Source organism: Panulirus ornatus, chromosome 12 (assembly GCF_036320965.1).
Source record: "Panulirus ornatus isolate Po-2019 chromosome 12, ASM3632096v1, whole genome shotgun sequence".
Taxonomy (NCBI): Eukaryota; Metazoa; Arthropoda; class Malacostraca; order Decapoda; family Palinuridae; genus Panulirus; species Panulirus ornatus.
In genome coordinates, this window is record NC_092235.1 from 53,721,075 (window position 1) to 53,739,868 (window position 18,794).

At 38.2% G+C, this 18,794-nt stretch overlaps 1 protein-coding gene across 1 annotated transcript in view; it reads right to left on the reverse strand.

Moving 5' to 3' along the window:
- The window catches only part of rempA (intraflagellar transport protein rempA), a 107,436-nt gene that overhangs the window by 14,468 nt on the left and 74,174 nt on the right, over positions 1–18,794 (reverse strand). Inside the window, exons 19-23 of the mRNA XM_071667897.1 lie at positions 16,850–17,014; positions 15,237–15,364; positions 12,206–12,504; positions 11,055–11,240; positions 5,354–5,572 (exon numbers count right to left, since the gene is read on the reverse strand). Of these exons, the coding sequence (XP_071523998.1) occupies positions 5,354–5,572; positions 11,055–11,240; positions 12,206–12,504; positions 15,237–15,364; positions 16,850–17,014 (997 nt within the window). The remainder of the gene's footprint in view (positions 1–5,353; positions 5,573–11,054; positions 11,241–12,205; positions 12,505–15,236; positions 15,365–16,849; positions 17,015–18,794) is intronic.

An 18,794-nucleotide genomic window follows, 5' to 3' on the forward strand; every position in this document is an offset into this window, starting at 1 on the left:
GGAAGAGCAAGCAGTTTTTTTTTTGTTTTTTTTTGGGGGGGGGGAGTAATAGTAGTAGTAGTAGTTAGAAGCAGTGAAAAGTTTTTATCGAGGATGTAAGGCATGTGTGCGTGTAGGAAGAGAGGAAAGTGATTGGTTCTCAGTAAATGTTGGTTTGCGACAGGGGTGTGTGATGTCTCCATGGTTGTTTAATTTGTTTATGGATGGGGTTGTTAGGGAGGTGAATGCAAGAGTTTTGGAAAGAGGGGCTAGTATGCAGTCTGTTGTGGATGAGAGAGCTTGGGAAGTGAGTCAGTTGTTGTTCGCTGATGATACAGCGCTGGTGGCTGACTCGTGTAAGAAACTGCAGAAGCTGGTGACTGAGTTTGGTAAAATGTGTGAAAGAAGAAAGCTGAGAGTAAATGTGAGTAAGAGCAAGGTTATTAGGTACAGTAGGGTTGAGGGCCAAGTCAATTGGGAGGTAAGTTTGCATGGAGAAAAACTGGACGAAGTGAAGTGTTTTAGATATCTGGGAGTGGATTTGTCAGCGGATGGAACCATGGAAGCGGAAGTGAATCATAGGGTGGGGGAGGGGGTGAAAGTTCTGGGAGCCTTGAAGAATGTGTGGAAGTCGAGAGCATTATCTCGGAAAGCAAAAATGGGTATGTTTGAAGGAATAGTGGTTCCAACAATGTTATGTGGTTGCGAAGCGTGAGCTATAGATAGAGTTGTGTGGAGGAGGGTGGATGTGTTGGAAATGAGATGTTTGAGGACAATATGTGGTGTGAGGTGGTTTGATCAAGTAAGTAATAATAGGGTAAGAGAGATGTGTGGTAATAAAAAGAGTGTGGTTGCGAGAGCAGAAGAGTGTTTTGAAATGGTTTGGTCACTAGGAGAGAATGAGTAAGGAAAGATTGACAAAGAGAATATATGTGTCAGAGGTGGAGGGAACGAGGAGAAGTGGGACACAAAATTGGAGGTGGAAAGATGGAGTGAAAAAGATTTTGAGTGATCGGGGCCTGAACATCCAGGAGGGTGAAAGGCGTGCAAGGAATAGAGTGAATTGGAACGATGTGGTATACCGGGGTCAACATGCTGTCATTGGATTGAACCAGGGCATGTGAAGCGTCTGGGGTAAACCATGGAAAGTTTTGTGGGGCCTGGATGTGGAAAGGGAGCTGTGGTTTCGGTGCATTACACATGACAGCAAGAGACTGAGTGTGAATGAATGTGGCCTTTGTTGTCTTTTCCTAGCGCTACGTTGAGATGTATAGGTACGTTGAGATGTATAGGTATGTATCTGTACATGTGTGGATGTGTATGTATATATCTGTGTATGTGGGTGGGTTGGGCCATTCTTTCGCCTGTTTTCTTGCGCTACCTCACTAACACAGGAGACAGCGACAAAGTATGATAAATATAAATAAATAATACTCACTCCATCTCCTCCTCACTGCATCACTACCTGTTATAACTTCCCCCTTGCTCCCTTCACCAATGTTCCCATTTGTTCTCTTGTCTTATGCATGTTATTTACCTCCTTCCAAAACACCTTTCTATCCTCCCTAAAGTTTAATGATACTCTCTTGCCCCACCTCTCATTTGCTCTCTTTCTCAGCTCTTGCACCTTCCTCTTAACCACCTCCTGCTTTCTCTTAAACATCTTGTCATTTGCAAGCTCCTTCCTTATAAGTATTGTCCAAATACCTCTCTTTCCTCTTTCACTAACAACTTTACTACTTCATCCCACCACTCACTACCTTTTCTAATCTACCCACCTCCCATTTTTCTCATGCCAGATGCACCTCTTGCACATGCCATCACTGTTTCCCTAAATACATCCCATTCCTCACCCACTCCCCTTACATCATTTGCTCTCACCTTTTGCATTCTACACTCAATCTCTCCTGGTACTTCCTCACACAAGTCTCCTTTCCAACCTCACTCCCACCTCTCTTTCTTGCATATGAAATCCGGTAAGGTGGCGACTTCGGATGGTATTGCACAGGAATTCACTGAGAAAGGGGGTGATTGTGGAGTTGATTGGTTCATTGTATGTATGGATCATGGTGAAAGGCCTGAGGATTGGCAGAATGCATGTACTGTGCCATTGTACAAAGGCAAAGGTAATGAACATGAGTGTTCAATCTACAGAGGCATGAGTTTATTGAATATTCCTGGAAAATTGTTTGGGATGGTATTGATTGAGAGGGTGAACGTATGTACATAGCATAAGATTGGGGAGGAGCAGTATGGTTTCAGAAGTGGTAGAGGATGTGTAGTTCTAGTGTTTGCTTTGAAGAATGTGTGACAAGTACTTAGAGAAACAGATGGATTTGCATATGGTATTTATGAATCTGGAGAAGGCATATGACAAGGTGGATAGAGATGCTTTATGGAAGGTCTGAAGAGTATATGGTGCAGAAGGTAAGCTGCTAGAAGCAAAGAAGTTTTTATCGAGGGTGTAAGGCATGTGTATGGGAAGGAAGAGAGGAGAGTGATTGGTTCCCAGTGAAGGTCAGTCAGGTCTGTGGCAGGGATGTGTGTGATGTCCCCATGGTTGTTTTATTTGCCTGTGGATGGGATGGTTAGGCAGGTATATGCAAGAGTTTTGGGCAGAGGTGTGAGTATGCAATCTGTTGGGATGAGAGGGCCCAGGAAATGAGTTAGTTGTTGTTTGCCAATGATACAACACTGGTGGCTGATTCAAGTTTCCCAGAAGAGGGCAGGATGTAATATGAGGAACTTGAAAGTTATTATAAACAAAAGTTATGTTTTGAGGTGCATCATGGGGTAAAGTATTGAGACATAATTACTGGAGTGTGAGTTTGAGTGGAGAGAACCTGGAAAAGGAAGTGCTTTAGGTATATGAGAGGGGACATGTCGGCAGTTGTATCCATGGGGTGATATAGGGTTCTGCAGCCCCGGTTGCACTGAGGAAAATGTGGAAGGAGTGGTCAGTGTTTGTTAGGAGAAAGATGGGCATATTCAAGGGTATAGTATGTTAAAGGTGTTGTGTGGGTGTGAGTCTCAGGCCCTGAATGCAAAAGAATGGAAGAGGGTGGATGTATAGGAAATTAAATGCTTGAGGACAGTATGTGAAGTTGTGTGACAAATGACAGTGTATGAGAGAGATGCAGTCGTAAGTGTAGTCTAATTGAGAGCTGACCAGGATGTGCTGAAATGGTTTGGATATATAATGATGATAAGCAAAGCAAGACTGACTAAAATGATCTACATGTTGAAAATGGAGAAAGCAAGGAGGGGGAGACCAAGAAAGAAATAGAAGGATGGGGTGGAAAATAATTTGATGCATCATGCCTTGAACATTCAGAAGAGTGAGAGGCATGCATGTGACTATTCAGAATAAACTGGAGCAATGTGGTGTATAGGAGATGAGTCAGGGCATATGTTGAAGTCAGGAAAAATAAGGGAATGGAATATAAGGTTTGGCTGTGGTTAGTGAGCTGCAGTTTCATAGCATCATACATACTAGGTAGAGAGTGCTTGTGAGTAATTGAGGGCATTGTCTCTGTTCCTAATATACTGCCTCACTAAGGTGGAAACAGCATACAAGTTTGAAAAAGAATATATGGAAAAGTTTCAAAAACTCTCATTACTTGAAATATGAGATTGAATCACTTGATGGAAAATGACAAGTAAATAAGCATTCCCAGCCAGTGGTCTGTAGAAAATCATTCGGAATATATAAAATCTGTTTTTCAACCTGTGGCCATCTTGAAGAGATGTAATCAACACATGTTTTATACATACATAGTTGGTTTAAAAGGTCTTAACCTTGAATCCATACCATTATGTCAAGAATAAACATTCTTCTTCAGTTTTCTTTTCAAGAGCCTTGGTACTAACTGCCTGATACAATTACTTGTCTCTACACACTCATTACTTCTTCTGCATAATAGCATAGATAATTTCAGAGATCCACTGCAGTTTGCGTATAGTAAAAATAGGAGTGTGTAGGATGTAAATTTGACTTTTATGAATGAGATTAGTAGCAACATTTAGACAGACTTAACTCACAAGGAAGAATCTTATAAACTGATTTTAGCTCTGCCTTTAATACAATCCAGCCACATATTTTGTTAAATAAATTATTAGGGATGGATGTAAACTGTAACTTACTGAAATGGATCTTCAGTCTTTCAACACAGAGGCCACAGTATACCAAAATAGAGAACACTTAAGTCCAAAAAAATTTGTACCAAGTGCACCACAGGGATGCATTATGTCCTCCACTTTGTTTAGTTTGTATACTGATGACTGCAAAAGTGTTTTTAGCACTGCACTATTCTAAAATATGCTGATGATACAGTAATCATAGGAAAAATTGTGAATATAATTGTAATCATATTGTGCAGGTTAGTTGCTTTGTTGAGTGGTGTAAAACAAATTATATGCACTTGAATGTAAAGAAAACTAGAGAGATGGTAATAGATTTTAGGACAAAAAAACTACATGTACTAGACTCAATTACAAAAGATGAAAATGTAGAAAGAGTGAGTCAGTACAAGTATCTCCGCTTTAGCAATGATGACCAGTTAAAAGGTGGTGAAAATACTGATATTGTGTTTCAAAAATGTAATCAAAGACTGCAATTTGTACGTATTTTAAAGTCTACATATAGGCAGTGCAATAGTTAATCTTTTTTTATACATCAACTATGGAAGCAATTTCATGTTTTTCAATCTGGCTGGTATGGCAAGCTAAACTGTAAAGATCAAATTAAACTCGAAAAAACTGTTAAGAAAGCTTGGAAATTAGGAGTGCAAACACAGAAACATCAGATATGCTGTATCAAGAAAGTGCAATGAAGGTGAAGATCATGCACTATGTAACCCATCCTCTACACCAATACTATGTATTTTTAAGAAGACTGTCTCTGACAACACAGTACACCAATAGATTCAGGAAATCATTTGTACCAAAAAGCATTCTACTGTTTAACTGTATAAAGACACCGTAACTCCTCTGTGATATAGCTTCTTAGTGCAATAGATGATTCGTTATGTAATATTTCATGTGGTACATTTATGTGACACTTTATAATTTTTATAATTCTTATACTTTTTAACCTTGAGCTTCTAGCCATAAAGAATTTCATTTTGTATTATGTATATAATTTGACAATAAAGACATCTTATCAAATTAACTTTAAAATTAAACAAAAAAAATGTAAAAAAAATAAAAAAAAACCACCAGATCATGATGTAAGTTTATGAGGGATTAAGTTAATGTCAAATGATTGTCATGAGTTCTCCATGTTAAGCATGTCAAGAAACTACTGACCTTCATCTGTACAGATCATATGACTACACATTATCAACTTAAAAAGTAAAGAAAAACCTGTACTGACCTGAGCACAAGAGTCATAAAAACCTGCTAACAGTGCAGTGGCCTTTGCTCTGGAATAAAACTGGATTATGTTGCGCATAATGTCAGGCTCCTTGCGCCAGTCTAAGCTCTGCAGATAATTTGCTGCCATGATGTATATCTCTCGTTGACGGCAAACATTGGCAAAGTACACGATGCGTTCTGTGTCCCCAGATTTAAGTAGACATTTCATTGCCTTGACCTGTGGGTAAAATGAATACAAATTTTAGGATGCAGCATTATTAAGGTAAACTAAACGAAGGCTATAAAACTTACAAAGTTGCCCCTCAACTGTTCTCATCCACTGCCTTCAATCCATACAATAACTATGGTACAAATTAAAGTGTAATCCCATATAATCAAATCAATTTGAACATTGGAAAAAACATATGAAAAATGGATTCTGCATAAGGTTTATGTAGTTCAAATCTGAGATATAAGGAATAAGTCCAGTAGAGACACATTATAGTAGGGTCAGAGGTAAGGTGATGGAGGAATAGATATTGAGAAAAGAAAGACATTACAAAGAAGAAAGTTAAAGAACAATGTCGCTTTTAAATAATGGAAAAGCTAGGTACAGATGGAATGGTGAATGAGATGAATGAAACAACCTGCTGTTGTGGATCTGATGACTGGATGATGGTAGTAACAATTCCATTGCATAAAGGTAAAGGAAGTAGAAATGACAAACCATTACAGATGAATAATTTTTCTAAGAATGAAAACAAGTCTTCTAGGCATAACTTATCATGTTAAAAGGATTAAAGAAGCCATGTATACCAGGCTTTGCACTTGGTGCAAAAGTTGTAGAGAAGATGATGAAAGTGTATGCAGCATGTATGAAATGAGAAAAAGAATATAGGCTCTTAGAAGCTCAGACTTTATATGGCAAGCATAGAAAACTTTCAAATGCTGTTAGGAGCTTTGATAATAAAAGTATTGCACCTATAAGGCTAAGCTGTGGTATGACAGTGGTTTTGAAATAAGTGTGGGAGTGCTTTAAGGTTGTGATATCACTATGGATGCTTAGTGTTTTTACAAATGAGGCAGTACATGAGTGAGAGTGAGATGGGGCAATAGTGGTGTACTATCAAGCAATGGTTAAACAGAATAAAAGTTACAACAATTTCTTGTATGCAGACGATGCTGCACTGTTTCCTAAAACTGAGGAGGTAGATATAATGTTAAGTTGCTTTAACCCTTAAGCAGCTTAACTTTTGGAGTTTTCTTCATATACAAATTTTAGTAACTTTCAAACATTAACATAATTATTTTCTATACAGATTCCTGTGTTTGGGACCCCATGTAGAAAATATGTTTTACTAATGCTATTGATATTATTGGGCTCTGCCTGTAACTGGTTACACTATGAGTGAAAAGTCACCTCAATGAGGCTTATCATTTGGAGTACAGTCTCCTCAAAGACCTTCTCACTGCGAAGGAGTTTACGTTTCCTGATAACGGAAGTAGCACAGCTATGGGCTGCAGGAGCCTTTAGAAGGGTCCTGGGTAATGCCAGGATTGTGTCATGGAAATTGGTCTTAGGATAATTGTAAATTACGACTGAGTGCACTATTTTGTGAGGTTTACAGCTTTGCTAAATTTGTTCTTGAGAGGTAGGACAACCAGGAAAGTGAGGTATTGTTTAGAGTGGAGTTAATGAATTGTTTGTAAAGAATGTCAAGGAATTCTTTTTCTTGTCCAGATCTTATGCCATGAAGTGTTGTGAAGGCATTTAATATCTGTGCTGCTTTTGTGGTAATGTTATTGGCATGGGGAGTAAATGTCATGCATGTGTCATATATGAATGGAGGGTGTGAGCTGGATTCATGTATGTTTGGTGTTAAAAAGTAAGATTGAAGACTTCTTTGGAGGTACAGATATTCTGTTTTGGGCGAGTTATTGTTCTAAATGTGTAAGACAGTGCTGCTTGCATGTTTGTTACTGCCACTGTGGTGTCAGGGTGTTGTGATGTGACTGTGAGGTCATCTACATTTGAAAATTCCTTTTTGTTGTGATTTGCTTGAGGTAATGGGAGGTTGTTTAGGAGGAGAATGAAGAGGGTTGGAAATGCTCTTTGGGGAACTTCAGTGTTGAGTTTATGTTTTAAAGGTGATGCCATTGATAGTGAAAGTGCCATAGCATCGAGCAAAGAAACTGGCCATCCTCTTATCACTTGTGGAGGGTGGTGTCAATTATCTTTTGTAGGAGGATGTATCAGAGGAGAGTGTCAAATGATTTGTTGATGTCTTTTGCCACTACAACTGTACATAAGGGGGGCTGTGGTTGGTTGAAGCCAACTAGGACATGTTCCATGAGGTCATTTTCTAACATGGTAGTGGAGTGGTTGTCTCTGAAGCCATTTTTAGACACTGAGGATAGAAGTGATTTCGGGTTGTAGGAGAAAGGGAAGCTAGGTGGTCTGGATGGCAAGTTTCCAGGTGTTATGGATTTCATTGTGTAGCCAGGAATGGTTCAGGGTATCTGAATGAGCTTGAAGTGCAAAAAGGCCAAGTGTTTTATGTGAAAGTTTGATATATTTATATTTCATCTTTTTCATACATATTCGCCATTTCTCGCATTTGCGAGGTAGCATTAAGAACAGAGGACTGAGCCTTAGAGGGAATATCCTCACTTGGCCCCCCTTCTCTGTTTCTTTTTTTTTGGGGGGGGGGAAAGTAAAAAAAGCAAGAGGGGAGGATTTCCAGCCCCCCCAACTCCTTCCCCTTTAGTTACCTTCTACGACACACAGGGAATACGTGGGAAGTATTCTTTCTACCATGGGGACATTATATTATTACACAATAATGATAATGATATAATATCCCCATGGTTGTTTAATATGTTTATGGATGGGGTGGTTAGAGACATAAATGCAAGAGTTTTGGAGAGAGGAGCAAATATGCAGTCTTTTGGGATGAGAGGGCTTGGGAAATGAACCATTTGTTGTCTGCCAGTGATACAGCTCTGGTGGCTGATTCAAGTGAGAAACTGCAGAAGTTGGTGACTGAGTTTGCAAAAGTGTGTGAAAGGAGAAAGATGAGAGTAAATGTGAATAAGAGCACGGTTATTAGGTTCAGCAGGGTTGAGGGACAAGTTAGTTGGGATGTAAGTTTGAATGGAGAAAAATTGGAGGAAGTGAAGTGTTTTAGATATCTGGGAATGGACTTTGAATTGAATGGATCCATGGAAGTGGAAGCAAGTCACAGGGTGGGGGAGGGGGATGAAGGTTCTGGAAACAATGAAGAATGTGTGGAAAGAGAGAACATTATCTTGGAGAGCAAAAATGGGTATGTTTGAATGTAAAATAGTTCCAACAATGTTAAATGGTTGCAAGGCATGGGCTATAGATAGGGTTATATGGAGTAGGGTGGATGTGTTAGAAATGAAATGTTTGAGGACAGTATGTGGTGTGAGGTGGTTTGAGTAAGTTAAATGAAAGGGTAAGAGAGATGTGTGTGCGGTAATAAAAAGTGTGGTTGAGAGAGCAGAAGAGTGTGTTGAAATAGTTTGGACATATGGAGAGAATGAGGGAGGAAAGGTTGACAAAGAGGATATACGTGTCAGAGGTGGAGGGAACAAGAAGCGGGAGACCAAATTGGAGGTAAAAGATTGGAGTGAAAAAGATTTTGAGTGATCAGGGACTGAACATACAGGAGGGTGAGAGGTGTGCTAGGAACAGAGTGAATTGGAATGATGTGGTATACCGGGATCGATGTGCTGTCAATGGACTGAACCAGGGCATGTGAAGCATCCAATGGAAACCATGGAAACGGCAATCAGTTATGAAAAAATATTTTTTTAATGATGGTCACTCTAGTCCTTGATAATGATTAAAGGGTAATCACTTTTCAGCATGATGTTTATTGGAACTTTATAATACACATGTTTCAGGGAGGAAATACGGCCACCAAGTGTAAACACTTTATAATGTTTCAAATCCTAGTACAAGCACATGGGCTTGTACACCCTGTAAAACTGTCCTGGCTGTTAAAGAAAAACTAGGGAATGCCATGTGGTTAAAAAGGTTTATGTGGGGTGGTTGGCCTGGTTAGCAAGATGTGTGACAACTACTCTTCTTTTGCCAACTTGATAATTCTTTCATAATGATTTATTGATAATAGGATGTGCTGTAAATTTACCTGGGTATAGGTTAAAGTTCTTAATATTAGCAATTTAGACATTCAATGACATTACGGGTAGCATAATCACGTGAGGGGTATGACAAGACTGGGTTATTTTACTTTACAGAGAGATCATTTTATTGTGAATACTTAGCAGTGGCATTACTGTAGTTGCCTCTACCAATAGCATTTCTCAGTTTTGTTTTACATGTCAGGCCAATATGTGTATCTTTACATGCCTTACAATTTATGGCATAAACACTCCTGATTTTCTGATAATTTACTACTTTTAATCAAGGTCTTACTCACAGTGTTGCTATATTGGAAAGCAACATTAAAAGCACTGTACTTTAGTAAATGTCTTACATTAGCCAAGGTGGAAAAGAGCAACACCAAACACTTAGATTTATCATCCTTTTCTATGTTGTTTTTACTGGACATAAAATGTCATCTTAGCTTTCCAGGAAAACTTGTTCACAAACCACTTGGGGATAACATGAATGCCTGAAAGTACATCTCACATGGTTACATTAATCTTCTAAACTTGTAGGATCACATATTCGCAATGTTCTTTAAAACAGAATGATCATGTACTGAGAAAATAATGACTATGACCCTCAGCATTGGTCGGCTTCCTGTAGATCTTAAAGGATACAGATGAGATTCCCTAATTATCATCACATCAAGAAATGGCAATTTGCCTTCATATTCCAATCCAATCTTGAATTTGATGATGGGGTAAATATTGTTTAATTCATTAAAGAAAACACCATAATCTTGGGAAAATAACCATAGGGACCACAAATCATCAATGTATCTAAGCCAAATTTTAGGATGGTAATGGATAGAAGTTAAGATCTCAGCCTCACAGTATTCTCCAAACAAGTTATTTGAGAATGGAATTAAGGAGATTTCCCATGGTAGGACCAAATTTCTGTCCATAAAAATTACCCTCAGCATCTTGGAAAACATCATTAGAAACACAGAGTTCTGTTAAGTCAATGAAAGTTTTCATAGGTAGGGGTTAGTGGAGACTGATATTGGATAATTTCCTTCTTAAGTAAATCGTTTTCTTCAGTGGGGATTTTGGTGAACAAGCAACTTGCATCAAAAGTTTGAATTTGTTTATCTATTTATCTATTTATATCTCTCAAGCACATCCCCTCTGAGAACTGCCATCAAGGGGTGGCCATGGCAAAAGAGTCTCTATTCATCCCTGCTCTTACATATCTCCCTTGCATACACCATTCCATGCCTTCTTCTATCATTCATCTCCCTCCAGTTTTCTTCCACCCTGTTTACCCATGTCACAGGTAGTTTTCCTTTCACACCATCCCTTTTAATTGTACTATCATACACTCTCCTGTAAACTCCCAGTCTTGCACTCTTTCTACATGCCAAACCACCTTAAAGTATTATGTTTCACCCACTCTACAATTCATTCAGCTTGCATTTCCCACCATAACATCAAAGCAATGTAAATTTGATGAACTGATGCACGTGATAGAAGTATTATGTACTATCAACTAACATCAGAGCCATTACACATGTGCTACTAACCTTATTGCCAGCCTGAGTAAACTTCTTAGTAGCCAGTTTATAATTCTCTTGAGCATAGGCACACTCTGCCACCTTTTCCAAGATCTGGTTTCGAGCCATCTCATCTTTCGGAAGGGTAAACCTTTCAGCTATTTCTTCTGTGATCCAAACGTTGTGCTCCACACACAGATCAAGAGCATCAAAGTACTGAAAATTTATAAATGTATATAAGATTAGAACAGTAAATACTGCTAATGATATATGTGGATGATACATCATCGTTACCATTTGTTACTATCTTAACAGATAGTAGAATAGAAATTAAGAATATCACATAATACACCAGTTAGAAATTTTGTGACCGTATAATGACCGAGTTTGATTTTGTGGTAAATGAGGACAATAAGAGAAAAGATGCAATCAGATTCAAAGAAGAGACATAATCATGGAAACCACACAAAAGTAAACAATTTCCATTGGAACATAAACTGAGAAATGGAGTTCATTAGACATGATACAGGTCCTTGTTGTAAAAGGTTTCTATGAAAGTTACAGATACAAAAAATTTCATTCATAAAATCAACTACAATAGTCAATGTGTAAATCTGGTTTCTGTCTGTACTGACACAATAACACTCTTAATAGATATATGGATGAGTGTGAGCATATACTGAGCACTGATAAAAGGATTAACATCAAAATTTATCCAAATATTTTAACAAATGGACTGTGACAGCATATCAGATAGTAGCAACCTTCATATAAAAGTGGTGTAGCAGCACCTATGAGCTCAAGGTGACCACTGATAAATGGATTCGTTATGCTCAGTTTGAAAAATAACATATCAATTATAGTTGACTTACTGCATTAACACAGAAATGTTACAGACAGTTTAAGAGTTGCCATAAACCCTCACCTGCTGTGCAAGAAGATAAGAAGTCTGCAAGCATGATCAGCTGGATACTGAACCACTTTTTCGAAAAGCCACACTCGATCCTTATTTATGCAGAACTTATCAGTAGCTACAAAAGTCTATAAAACTTTTACATATCTACCTAAAGCTTCTTAAAGTATTGCAATTACACAAAACATACAAAGCTTATGAAAAACATTGGAATACAAGATTCCAATGAATTAATCCTTTAAAAAAGTTTTCTCTCTGTAATGCTCACCTGTTTTCCAGTGATAAGTAAGGACACTGCACGATCAAATTGCCCATTAGAAATAAAATACTGTGCACATCTTTGAATGAGTGCTGGATCTGCACTCTCATCTAGTTCTCCAGCAATTTGTCCAACAGCACTGACTTGTCCAGATTTAAATGCCAGATCAACAGCCTTAGAAAGAAGTCCTGCCTTATGGTACAGCATCACTGCCTTAGGAAGCTGACGACGTTCAGAGGACGAGAAGTATCTTGCAGCATCAATTTGTTCTTGTGGTCCAGCCACAAGGGCCAGATTCATTAACTGATCTGTGAATTAAAGTTCAAGTGAAATGAAAGTGTATAATTTATTTAATTGTTCAGAATTATTTCACTAACTTAAGTACTTGTAAGTAATCTGAATTACCCTTTTAATATTATAGTTATTACTACCATCCATTTCAATTTAAAGATGCTAATAAGTAAATCTTCCTACATCTGTAATTCTACTGATGAAGACCACCTTAACATTCAATCCTTTGTCAGCGTTTTTTATACTCCCATATACTTAACATGTCACTTCACGGCAATAGTGTGAGTCCTAGTCATAGGTATGAGGTCTAAGAAGCATGTGTATTCCCAATGTGTTGTACAGGGCAGCTAAAGGGGCTAGGATGTCTAATGTCTAATCCTGAAAGTTGGAAACAGAAGAGGGAGCCAAGCCAGGAGTGCTCATCCTCCTCAGAGGCTGTGGCAAGGGTGTCTAAATGTATGTGAATGTAACCAAAATGAGAAGAAGGCAGAGATAAGCAGTATATTTGAGAAGAACCTGGATGTTCTAGCTCTGAGCGAAGCAAAGCTAAAGAGGAAAGGAGAAAAATAGTTTGGGAATCTCATAGAGGTAAAACTCAGGGGTTTGTATCAGGGCAGGGACTAAGGAAGGGGGAGCACTGCTGCTGTAAAATAAGTTGTGGGAATGTGTGAAAGTGTGTATGGAATTGAGCCCCAGATTGATGTTGTGGGTAAAAACTGAAGTGGATTACAAGAGTTGGCTGATTTGATATAAGTGCTTATGCACCTGGAAATAGGATATCTAAGGTAGAGAGGCAAGTGAAGCTGAAAGAGAGTGTTAGCAATCTTGATGAAAGGAATCGAGTATTAGAGATGGATGATCTGAATCCAAGAGTGGGTAATGTGACAGTTCAGGGTATGACTGGGGGCATAGGATATCCGGTGTTGTGAATACAAATGGTAATCAGCTTGTGTAGCTGTTGCCAGAAAAGGACCGGTAACATCTGGTTTAAAATGAGGGATAATACTTTACACAGGTGAGTAGGAAAGACTATAAGAGGGCATTACTGGATTATCTACTACTTGACAGGCATACAGAGAAGAGACTCTTTGATGTGAAAGTGCTGAGAGGGGCAAAACAAAATAAGTGGCAGGAAGTCAAGAGGAAGGTACAGGGACTGAAAAAGAGGGCAAAGGAGAGTTGGGGTGAATGAGTATCAACAGTCTTTACAGAAATGTTTTGGAAGGATGGTGATACTGAGAAAAACAAGAGAATAAATGAATGAATGGGAACATCATTGAAGAGGACAAATGGAGGAGTGGTAATGGGCAGAAATGAGTTAGAAATGGACTGAGTATTCTGAAGGGTGATTTAAATGTATTCAACAATTGTGAGGTAGGTGTGGGATGTTGTAGAAAGAGATGTATGCAAAGTGATAGTCATAGATGGGTTGATGAAAATAAGAGGTGGTGAAAACTTTGCATAAGGGGAAGTGTAGCAAAGCAACTGGAGTGGACGGTACTGCAGTTGAATTTCTTTAAAAAAGGGGAAGATTGTGTTGGTGATTGGTTAGTCATGATTTTCATTATATGTATGGCTCATGGTGAGGTGCCTGAGGATTGGCACAATACCTGTACAGTGCCACTGTATAAAGACAATGATGAAAAAAGTGAATGTTCAAATTACAGAGTATAAGTTTGTCAGGTGTACCTGGTACGTTGTATGTAGAATGGTGACTGAGAGGGTGATGGCATGCATAGAGTTTCAGACAAGGGAGGAAGGCTGTGGCTTCAGGGATGGAAGAGGACATGAAGATCAGGTGTTTGCTTTGAAGAATGTGAGAAATATTGAAAGGAACAGAAGGAAATGTGTGTGGAATTTAGTAATTTGGAGAAAGCATATGATAGGGACGACAGAGATTCTCTGTGAAAGGTGTTGAGAATATATAGTATGAGGGGAAAGCTCATTGAAGTAGTAAAGAGATTTTATCAAAGAGTAAGTCATTTGTGCAAGTAGAAAGAAAATAGGGTAAGCAGTTTCAGGTGAAGGTGGATTTTGTGGCAGGGATGTGTGATGTTACTATGGTTATTTAGTATGTTTATGGATGTAGTGGTGAGAGAGGTAAATGCATGAGTGTTGGAGAAAGGAGTAGGTATGCAGTTGGGGTAGGAAGGGCTTGAGAGGTGGGTCATTTGTTGCTGCAGATAATATTGCACTGGTGACAGATCTTAGTAAGAAACTGCAAAAACTGGTGTGTGACTTTGAGATTGTATGAATGAAGCAAGCTGAGAGTAAATGTTAAGAAAAGTAAGGTTATCTGATCTAACAGTGAAGTGATAAGGTATTTGGAGTGTGAGTTTGAATGGAGACAACTTAACAGAAGTAGAGTAACTTATATTCCTGAGAGTGGATATGGCAGCAAGTGGAATCATGGAAGCTAAAGTGATCCATGGGGTGGATGAGGGAGCACAGGACCTTGGTGCATTAAGGAATGTGTGGAAATGGGTGTTAAAAGGGACATTAGTCCCATCAGTACTGTTTGAACAAAGGACTAACTTATGCTTTCTCTAGGCCCATATTTGACAGTACAACTCATTATCTTTCTCTGAGTATTTCTCATGTCATTTCTTCAAACATCACATCTGACCTACATACCCTGAATTTGTAGACAGGTAGTTTTCACAGTAAATCCTCCCTTGTGCTGAGTTTATCAACATTCTTAACACTGATTTTCTAAATGTTCCGACAATACAAATCAGTGACATTCTACCTTCAAATCCATTTTCCTTGCAGATCCTGATGGCATTGCCGTATGCCTGTGCCCTTGTAAAGAAGTGAATAGCCTCCTTTACTTGTGCGACATTCTCATACTGCCTTGCCAAGTGATAACATGCCGCTCTGTGTAAAGAAAATTATGATGTCAATAAGAAGTCTTAAAGCTAATCAGGACATAACAAACAGACCTATTTCAAGGAGGTAGGCAAGTGCAAATAGACATCAGTAGAACCATTTTGCCTCAATGAAATGTGTTGCATAAGACATATGTATGAAGAGAATAACAAGATTAGACTATAACATATTGTCACTGCTAGATTCATGCTTAGGTATAGGTACAACTGCACTTTAGTCTATTTGTATACCTTAATCATATGAATAGTAAATATATGGACAAACACTAAAACATTGTGTTTTAGGAACAGGTCCAAACAAACCCCACAAGATCTTATTGTTATTCCAGTAGATGAGTTCACTATATGGGAAGAGTGTAAGCTGACGTAATGAACCAACTTTGTAACAACTGTGTCATAATTATATGCACATTAACCTTTAACCTGTGGCTGTGGTATGACATAATGCTCACCATATAAAAAAATCTAGAAATTCTTACAAAATATTTCTAAATATTTACTAAATATTCACAAAAGAAAATACCCCAACAATAATACAATTTCTTCTGTATTGGTGCCGGGAGAGTGATGAATTGATGGGGTAGGGCCCTAGTTGGTGATGTGTATGCCCCTTACTTATGTAAGAAAAATATAAGGTAATTATAGGTATTTTTCAGGTGTGTTTTCATTCTGCATATACTTAAACATATTACACACTTTATACATTTTAACCAATCATGGTTTTACACATCCAATGTGTATCTATGTATTTTTCCATACTATAAGTATTCTATATTTTATTCCTTTATTCTTATACTATAAGTATTTTATATTGTATATTTCACATTTTATATTTCATTTACACACCCAGAACATTATTGAATGAAAAGACAAGACATATTTTCTTCAACTATATAAATATAAATAAAAAAATTGATTCCTTCATAAAACTGACTACAATGGTCCATGCATGAATTTGGTTTCCTACTGTGCTGACCCAATACACACTCTTTATAGATATATGGATGACTGTAATGCAAGATATTTTTTTCTAGCTGTGTTTTTAGGCTCCTATTAAAATATATGGGTAAGAGATGGAATTATCCATCAAGTGGGAATTCAAATGAGGGCAAGAACTATTAATCTTTACAGGAGTGCAATTCAAAACAGTGTTACATCCAAAAGGCAAGTTTCAGAGAGTTTAGCAGTCATTCTGGAAGGCATGTAGTGCTTTAAGGGTTAAATCAGCTTCTGGTATTGGTAAAATCTAAATAGCATATTCTAAACCACCCTTTAGCAATTTGAATATTTTCTTGTAAAGTTCTTCTCAGTAAGTGGGTTTGTTTGACCCTTCATAAACCACCTGTGCATCTGTAAGATCAACCATTTGCCATAAAGAAAAATCATTTAATATAATATCTAAGTAAAAGTTTAAGAAACTATTATTTCAGTAATTAACGTACAGTGTTAGAAAAAAAATGCATATGTACCCTACCTATCTCCAGTTTCGTTAGCAATATCTGCAGCCTTCTGAAGATTGTTACAGTAGCAATAAACTCTCACTAAAGACAAGTGATCCTGAGCAGCTTCATAGAACTGAAGTGCTGTCTCCATTTCACCAGTAGATTCCAGATATTGTGCCCACCATCTCCTTAAAGCTCTGAAAAATATGAACATTAAGGTATTTTTCATCATCAAAGCAATGACAATGTTGCTTATAAGTTTCAGAACAAATGCACCCTAACACTTAAAAGGCAAATAATAAAAACTAATGGTGGAGCCTCACAGCCATGATGTAATGGTTAGCTTTACTAACCATGATGCATTTACAGGCTGCTCAGGGTTGAACCCACATAGGTTCAAAACTTGGTCATGACAACTGGTCTTCAGTCAACCTAGCTATTCATCCTCCCCTAGGAGTTGGTCAATAAAACAGGTACCTGGCTTAGGTTGTTAATAGACTGAACCAGGTCATGCAAAGCACCTGAGGTAAACCATGGAAAGGTCTGTGGGGCCTGGTTGTGGATAGCAAACTGTGGCTTCAGTGCTTTACACATGACAGCAACAGAATGGATGTCAGCTGATGTGGCCTTTCTATGTCTGTTCCTGGCACTACTTTGCTAATGTGAGAAACCAATCAAATTTGAAATATTATCATTTCTATATTATTCATTTATATATATATATATATATATATATATATATATATATATATATATATATATATATATATATATATATATATTCCCTGGGGATAGGGGAGAAAGAATACTTCCCACGTATTCCCTGCGTGTCGTAGAAGGCGACTAAAAGGTGAGGGAGCGGGGGGGCTGGAAATCCTCCCCTCTCAATTTTTTTTAATTTTCCAAAAGAAGGAACAGAGAAGGGGGCCAGGTGAGGATATTCCCTCAATGGCCCAGTCCTCAGTTCTTAAAGCTACCTCGCTAACGCAGGAAATGGCGAATAGTTTGAAAAAAAAAAAAAAAAAAATACTATATATATATATATATATATATATATATATATATATATATATATAGTGATGGGTGAGTAATGTGGCAGTTGAGGGAATAATTGGTGTACATGGGGTGTTCAGTGTTATAAATGGATATGGTGAAGAGCTTGTAGATTCATGTGCTGAAAAAGGACTGGCGATTGGGAGTACCTGTTTTAAAAAGAGAGATATGCATAAGTATACATATGAAAGTAGGAGAGATGGCCAGAGAGCATTATTGGATTACGTGTTAATCGATAGGCGCGCAAAAGAGAGACTTTTGGATGTTAATGTGCTGAGAGGTGCGACTGGAGGGATGTCTGATCATTATCTTGTGGAGGCAAAGGTGAAGATTTGTAGAGGTTTTCAGAAAAGAATAGAGAATGTTGGGGTGAAGAGAGTGGTGAGAGTAAGTGAGCTTGAGAGGGAGACTTCTGTGAGGAAGTACCAGGAGAGACTGAGTGCAGAATGGAAAAAGTTGAGAGTAAAGGACATAAGGGGAGTGGGGGAGGAGTGGGATGTATTTAGGGAAGCAGTGATGGCTTGCACAAAAGATGCTTGTGGCATGAGAAGCGTGGGAGGTGGGCCAATTAGAAAGGGTAGTGAGTGGTGGGATGAAGAGGTAAGATTATTAGTGAAAGAGAAGAGAGAGGCATTTGGACGAGTTTTGCAGGGAAATAGTGCAAATGACTGGGAGATGTATAAAAGAGGCAGGAGGTCAAGAGAAAGGTGCAAGAGGTGAAAGAGGGCAGATGAAAGGGTAAGAGAGCACCATTAAATTTTAGGGAGAATAAAAAGATGTTTTGGAGGGAGGTAAATACAGTGCGCAAGACAAGAGAACAAATGGAAACATCGGTGAAGGGGGCTCATGGAGAGGTGATAACAAGTAATTGTGATGTGAGGAGATGGAGTGAGTATTTTGAAGGTTTGTTGAATGTGTTCGATG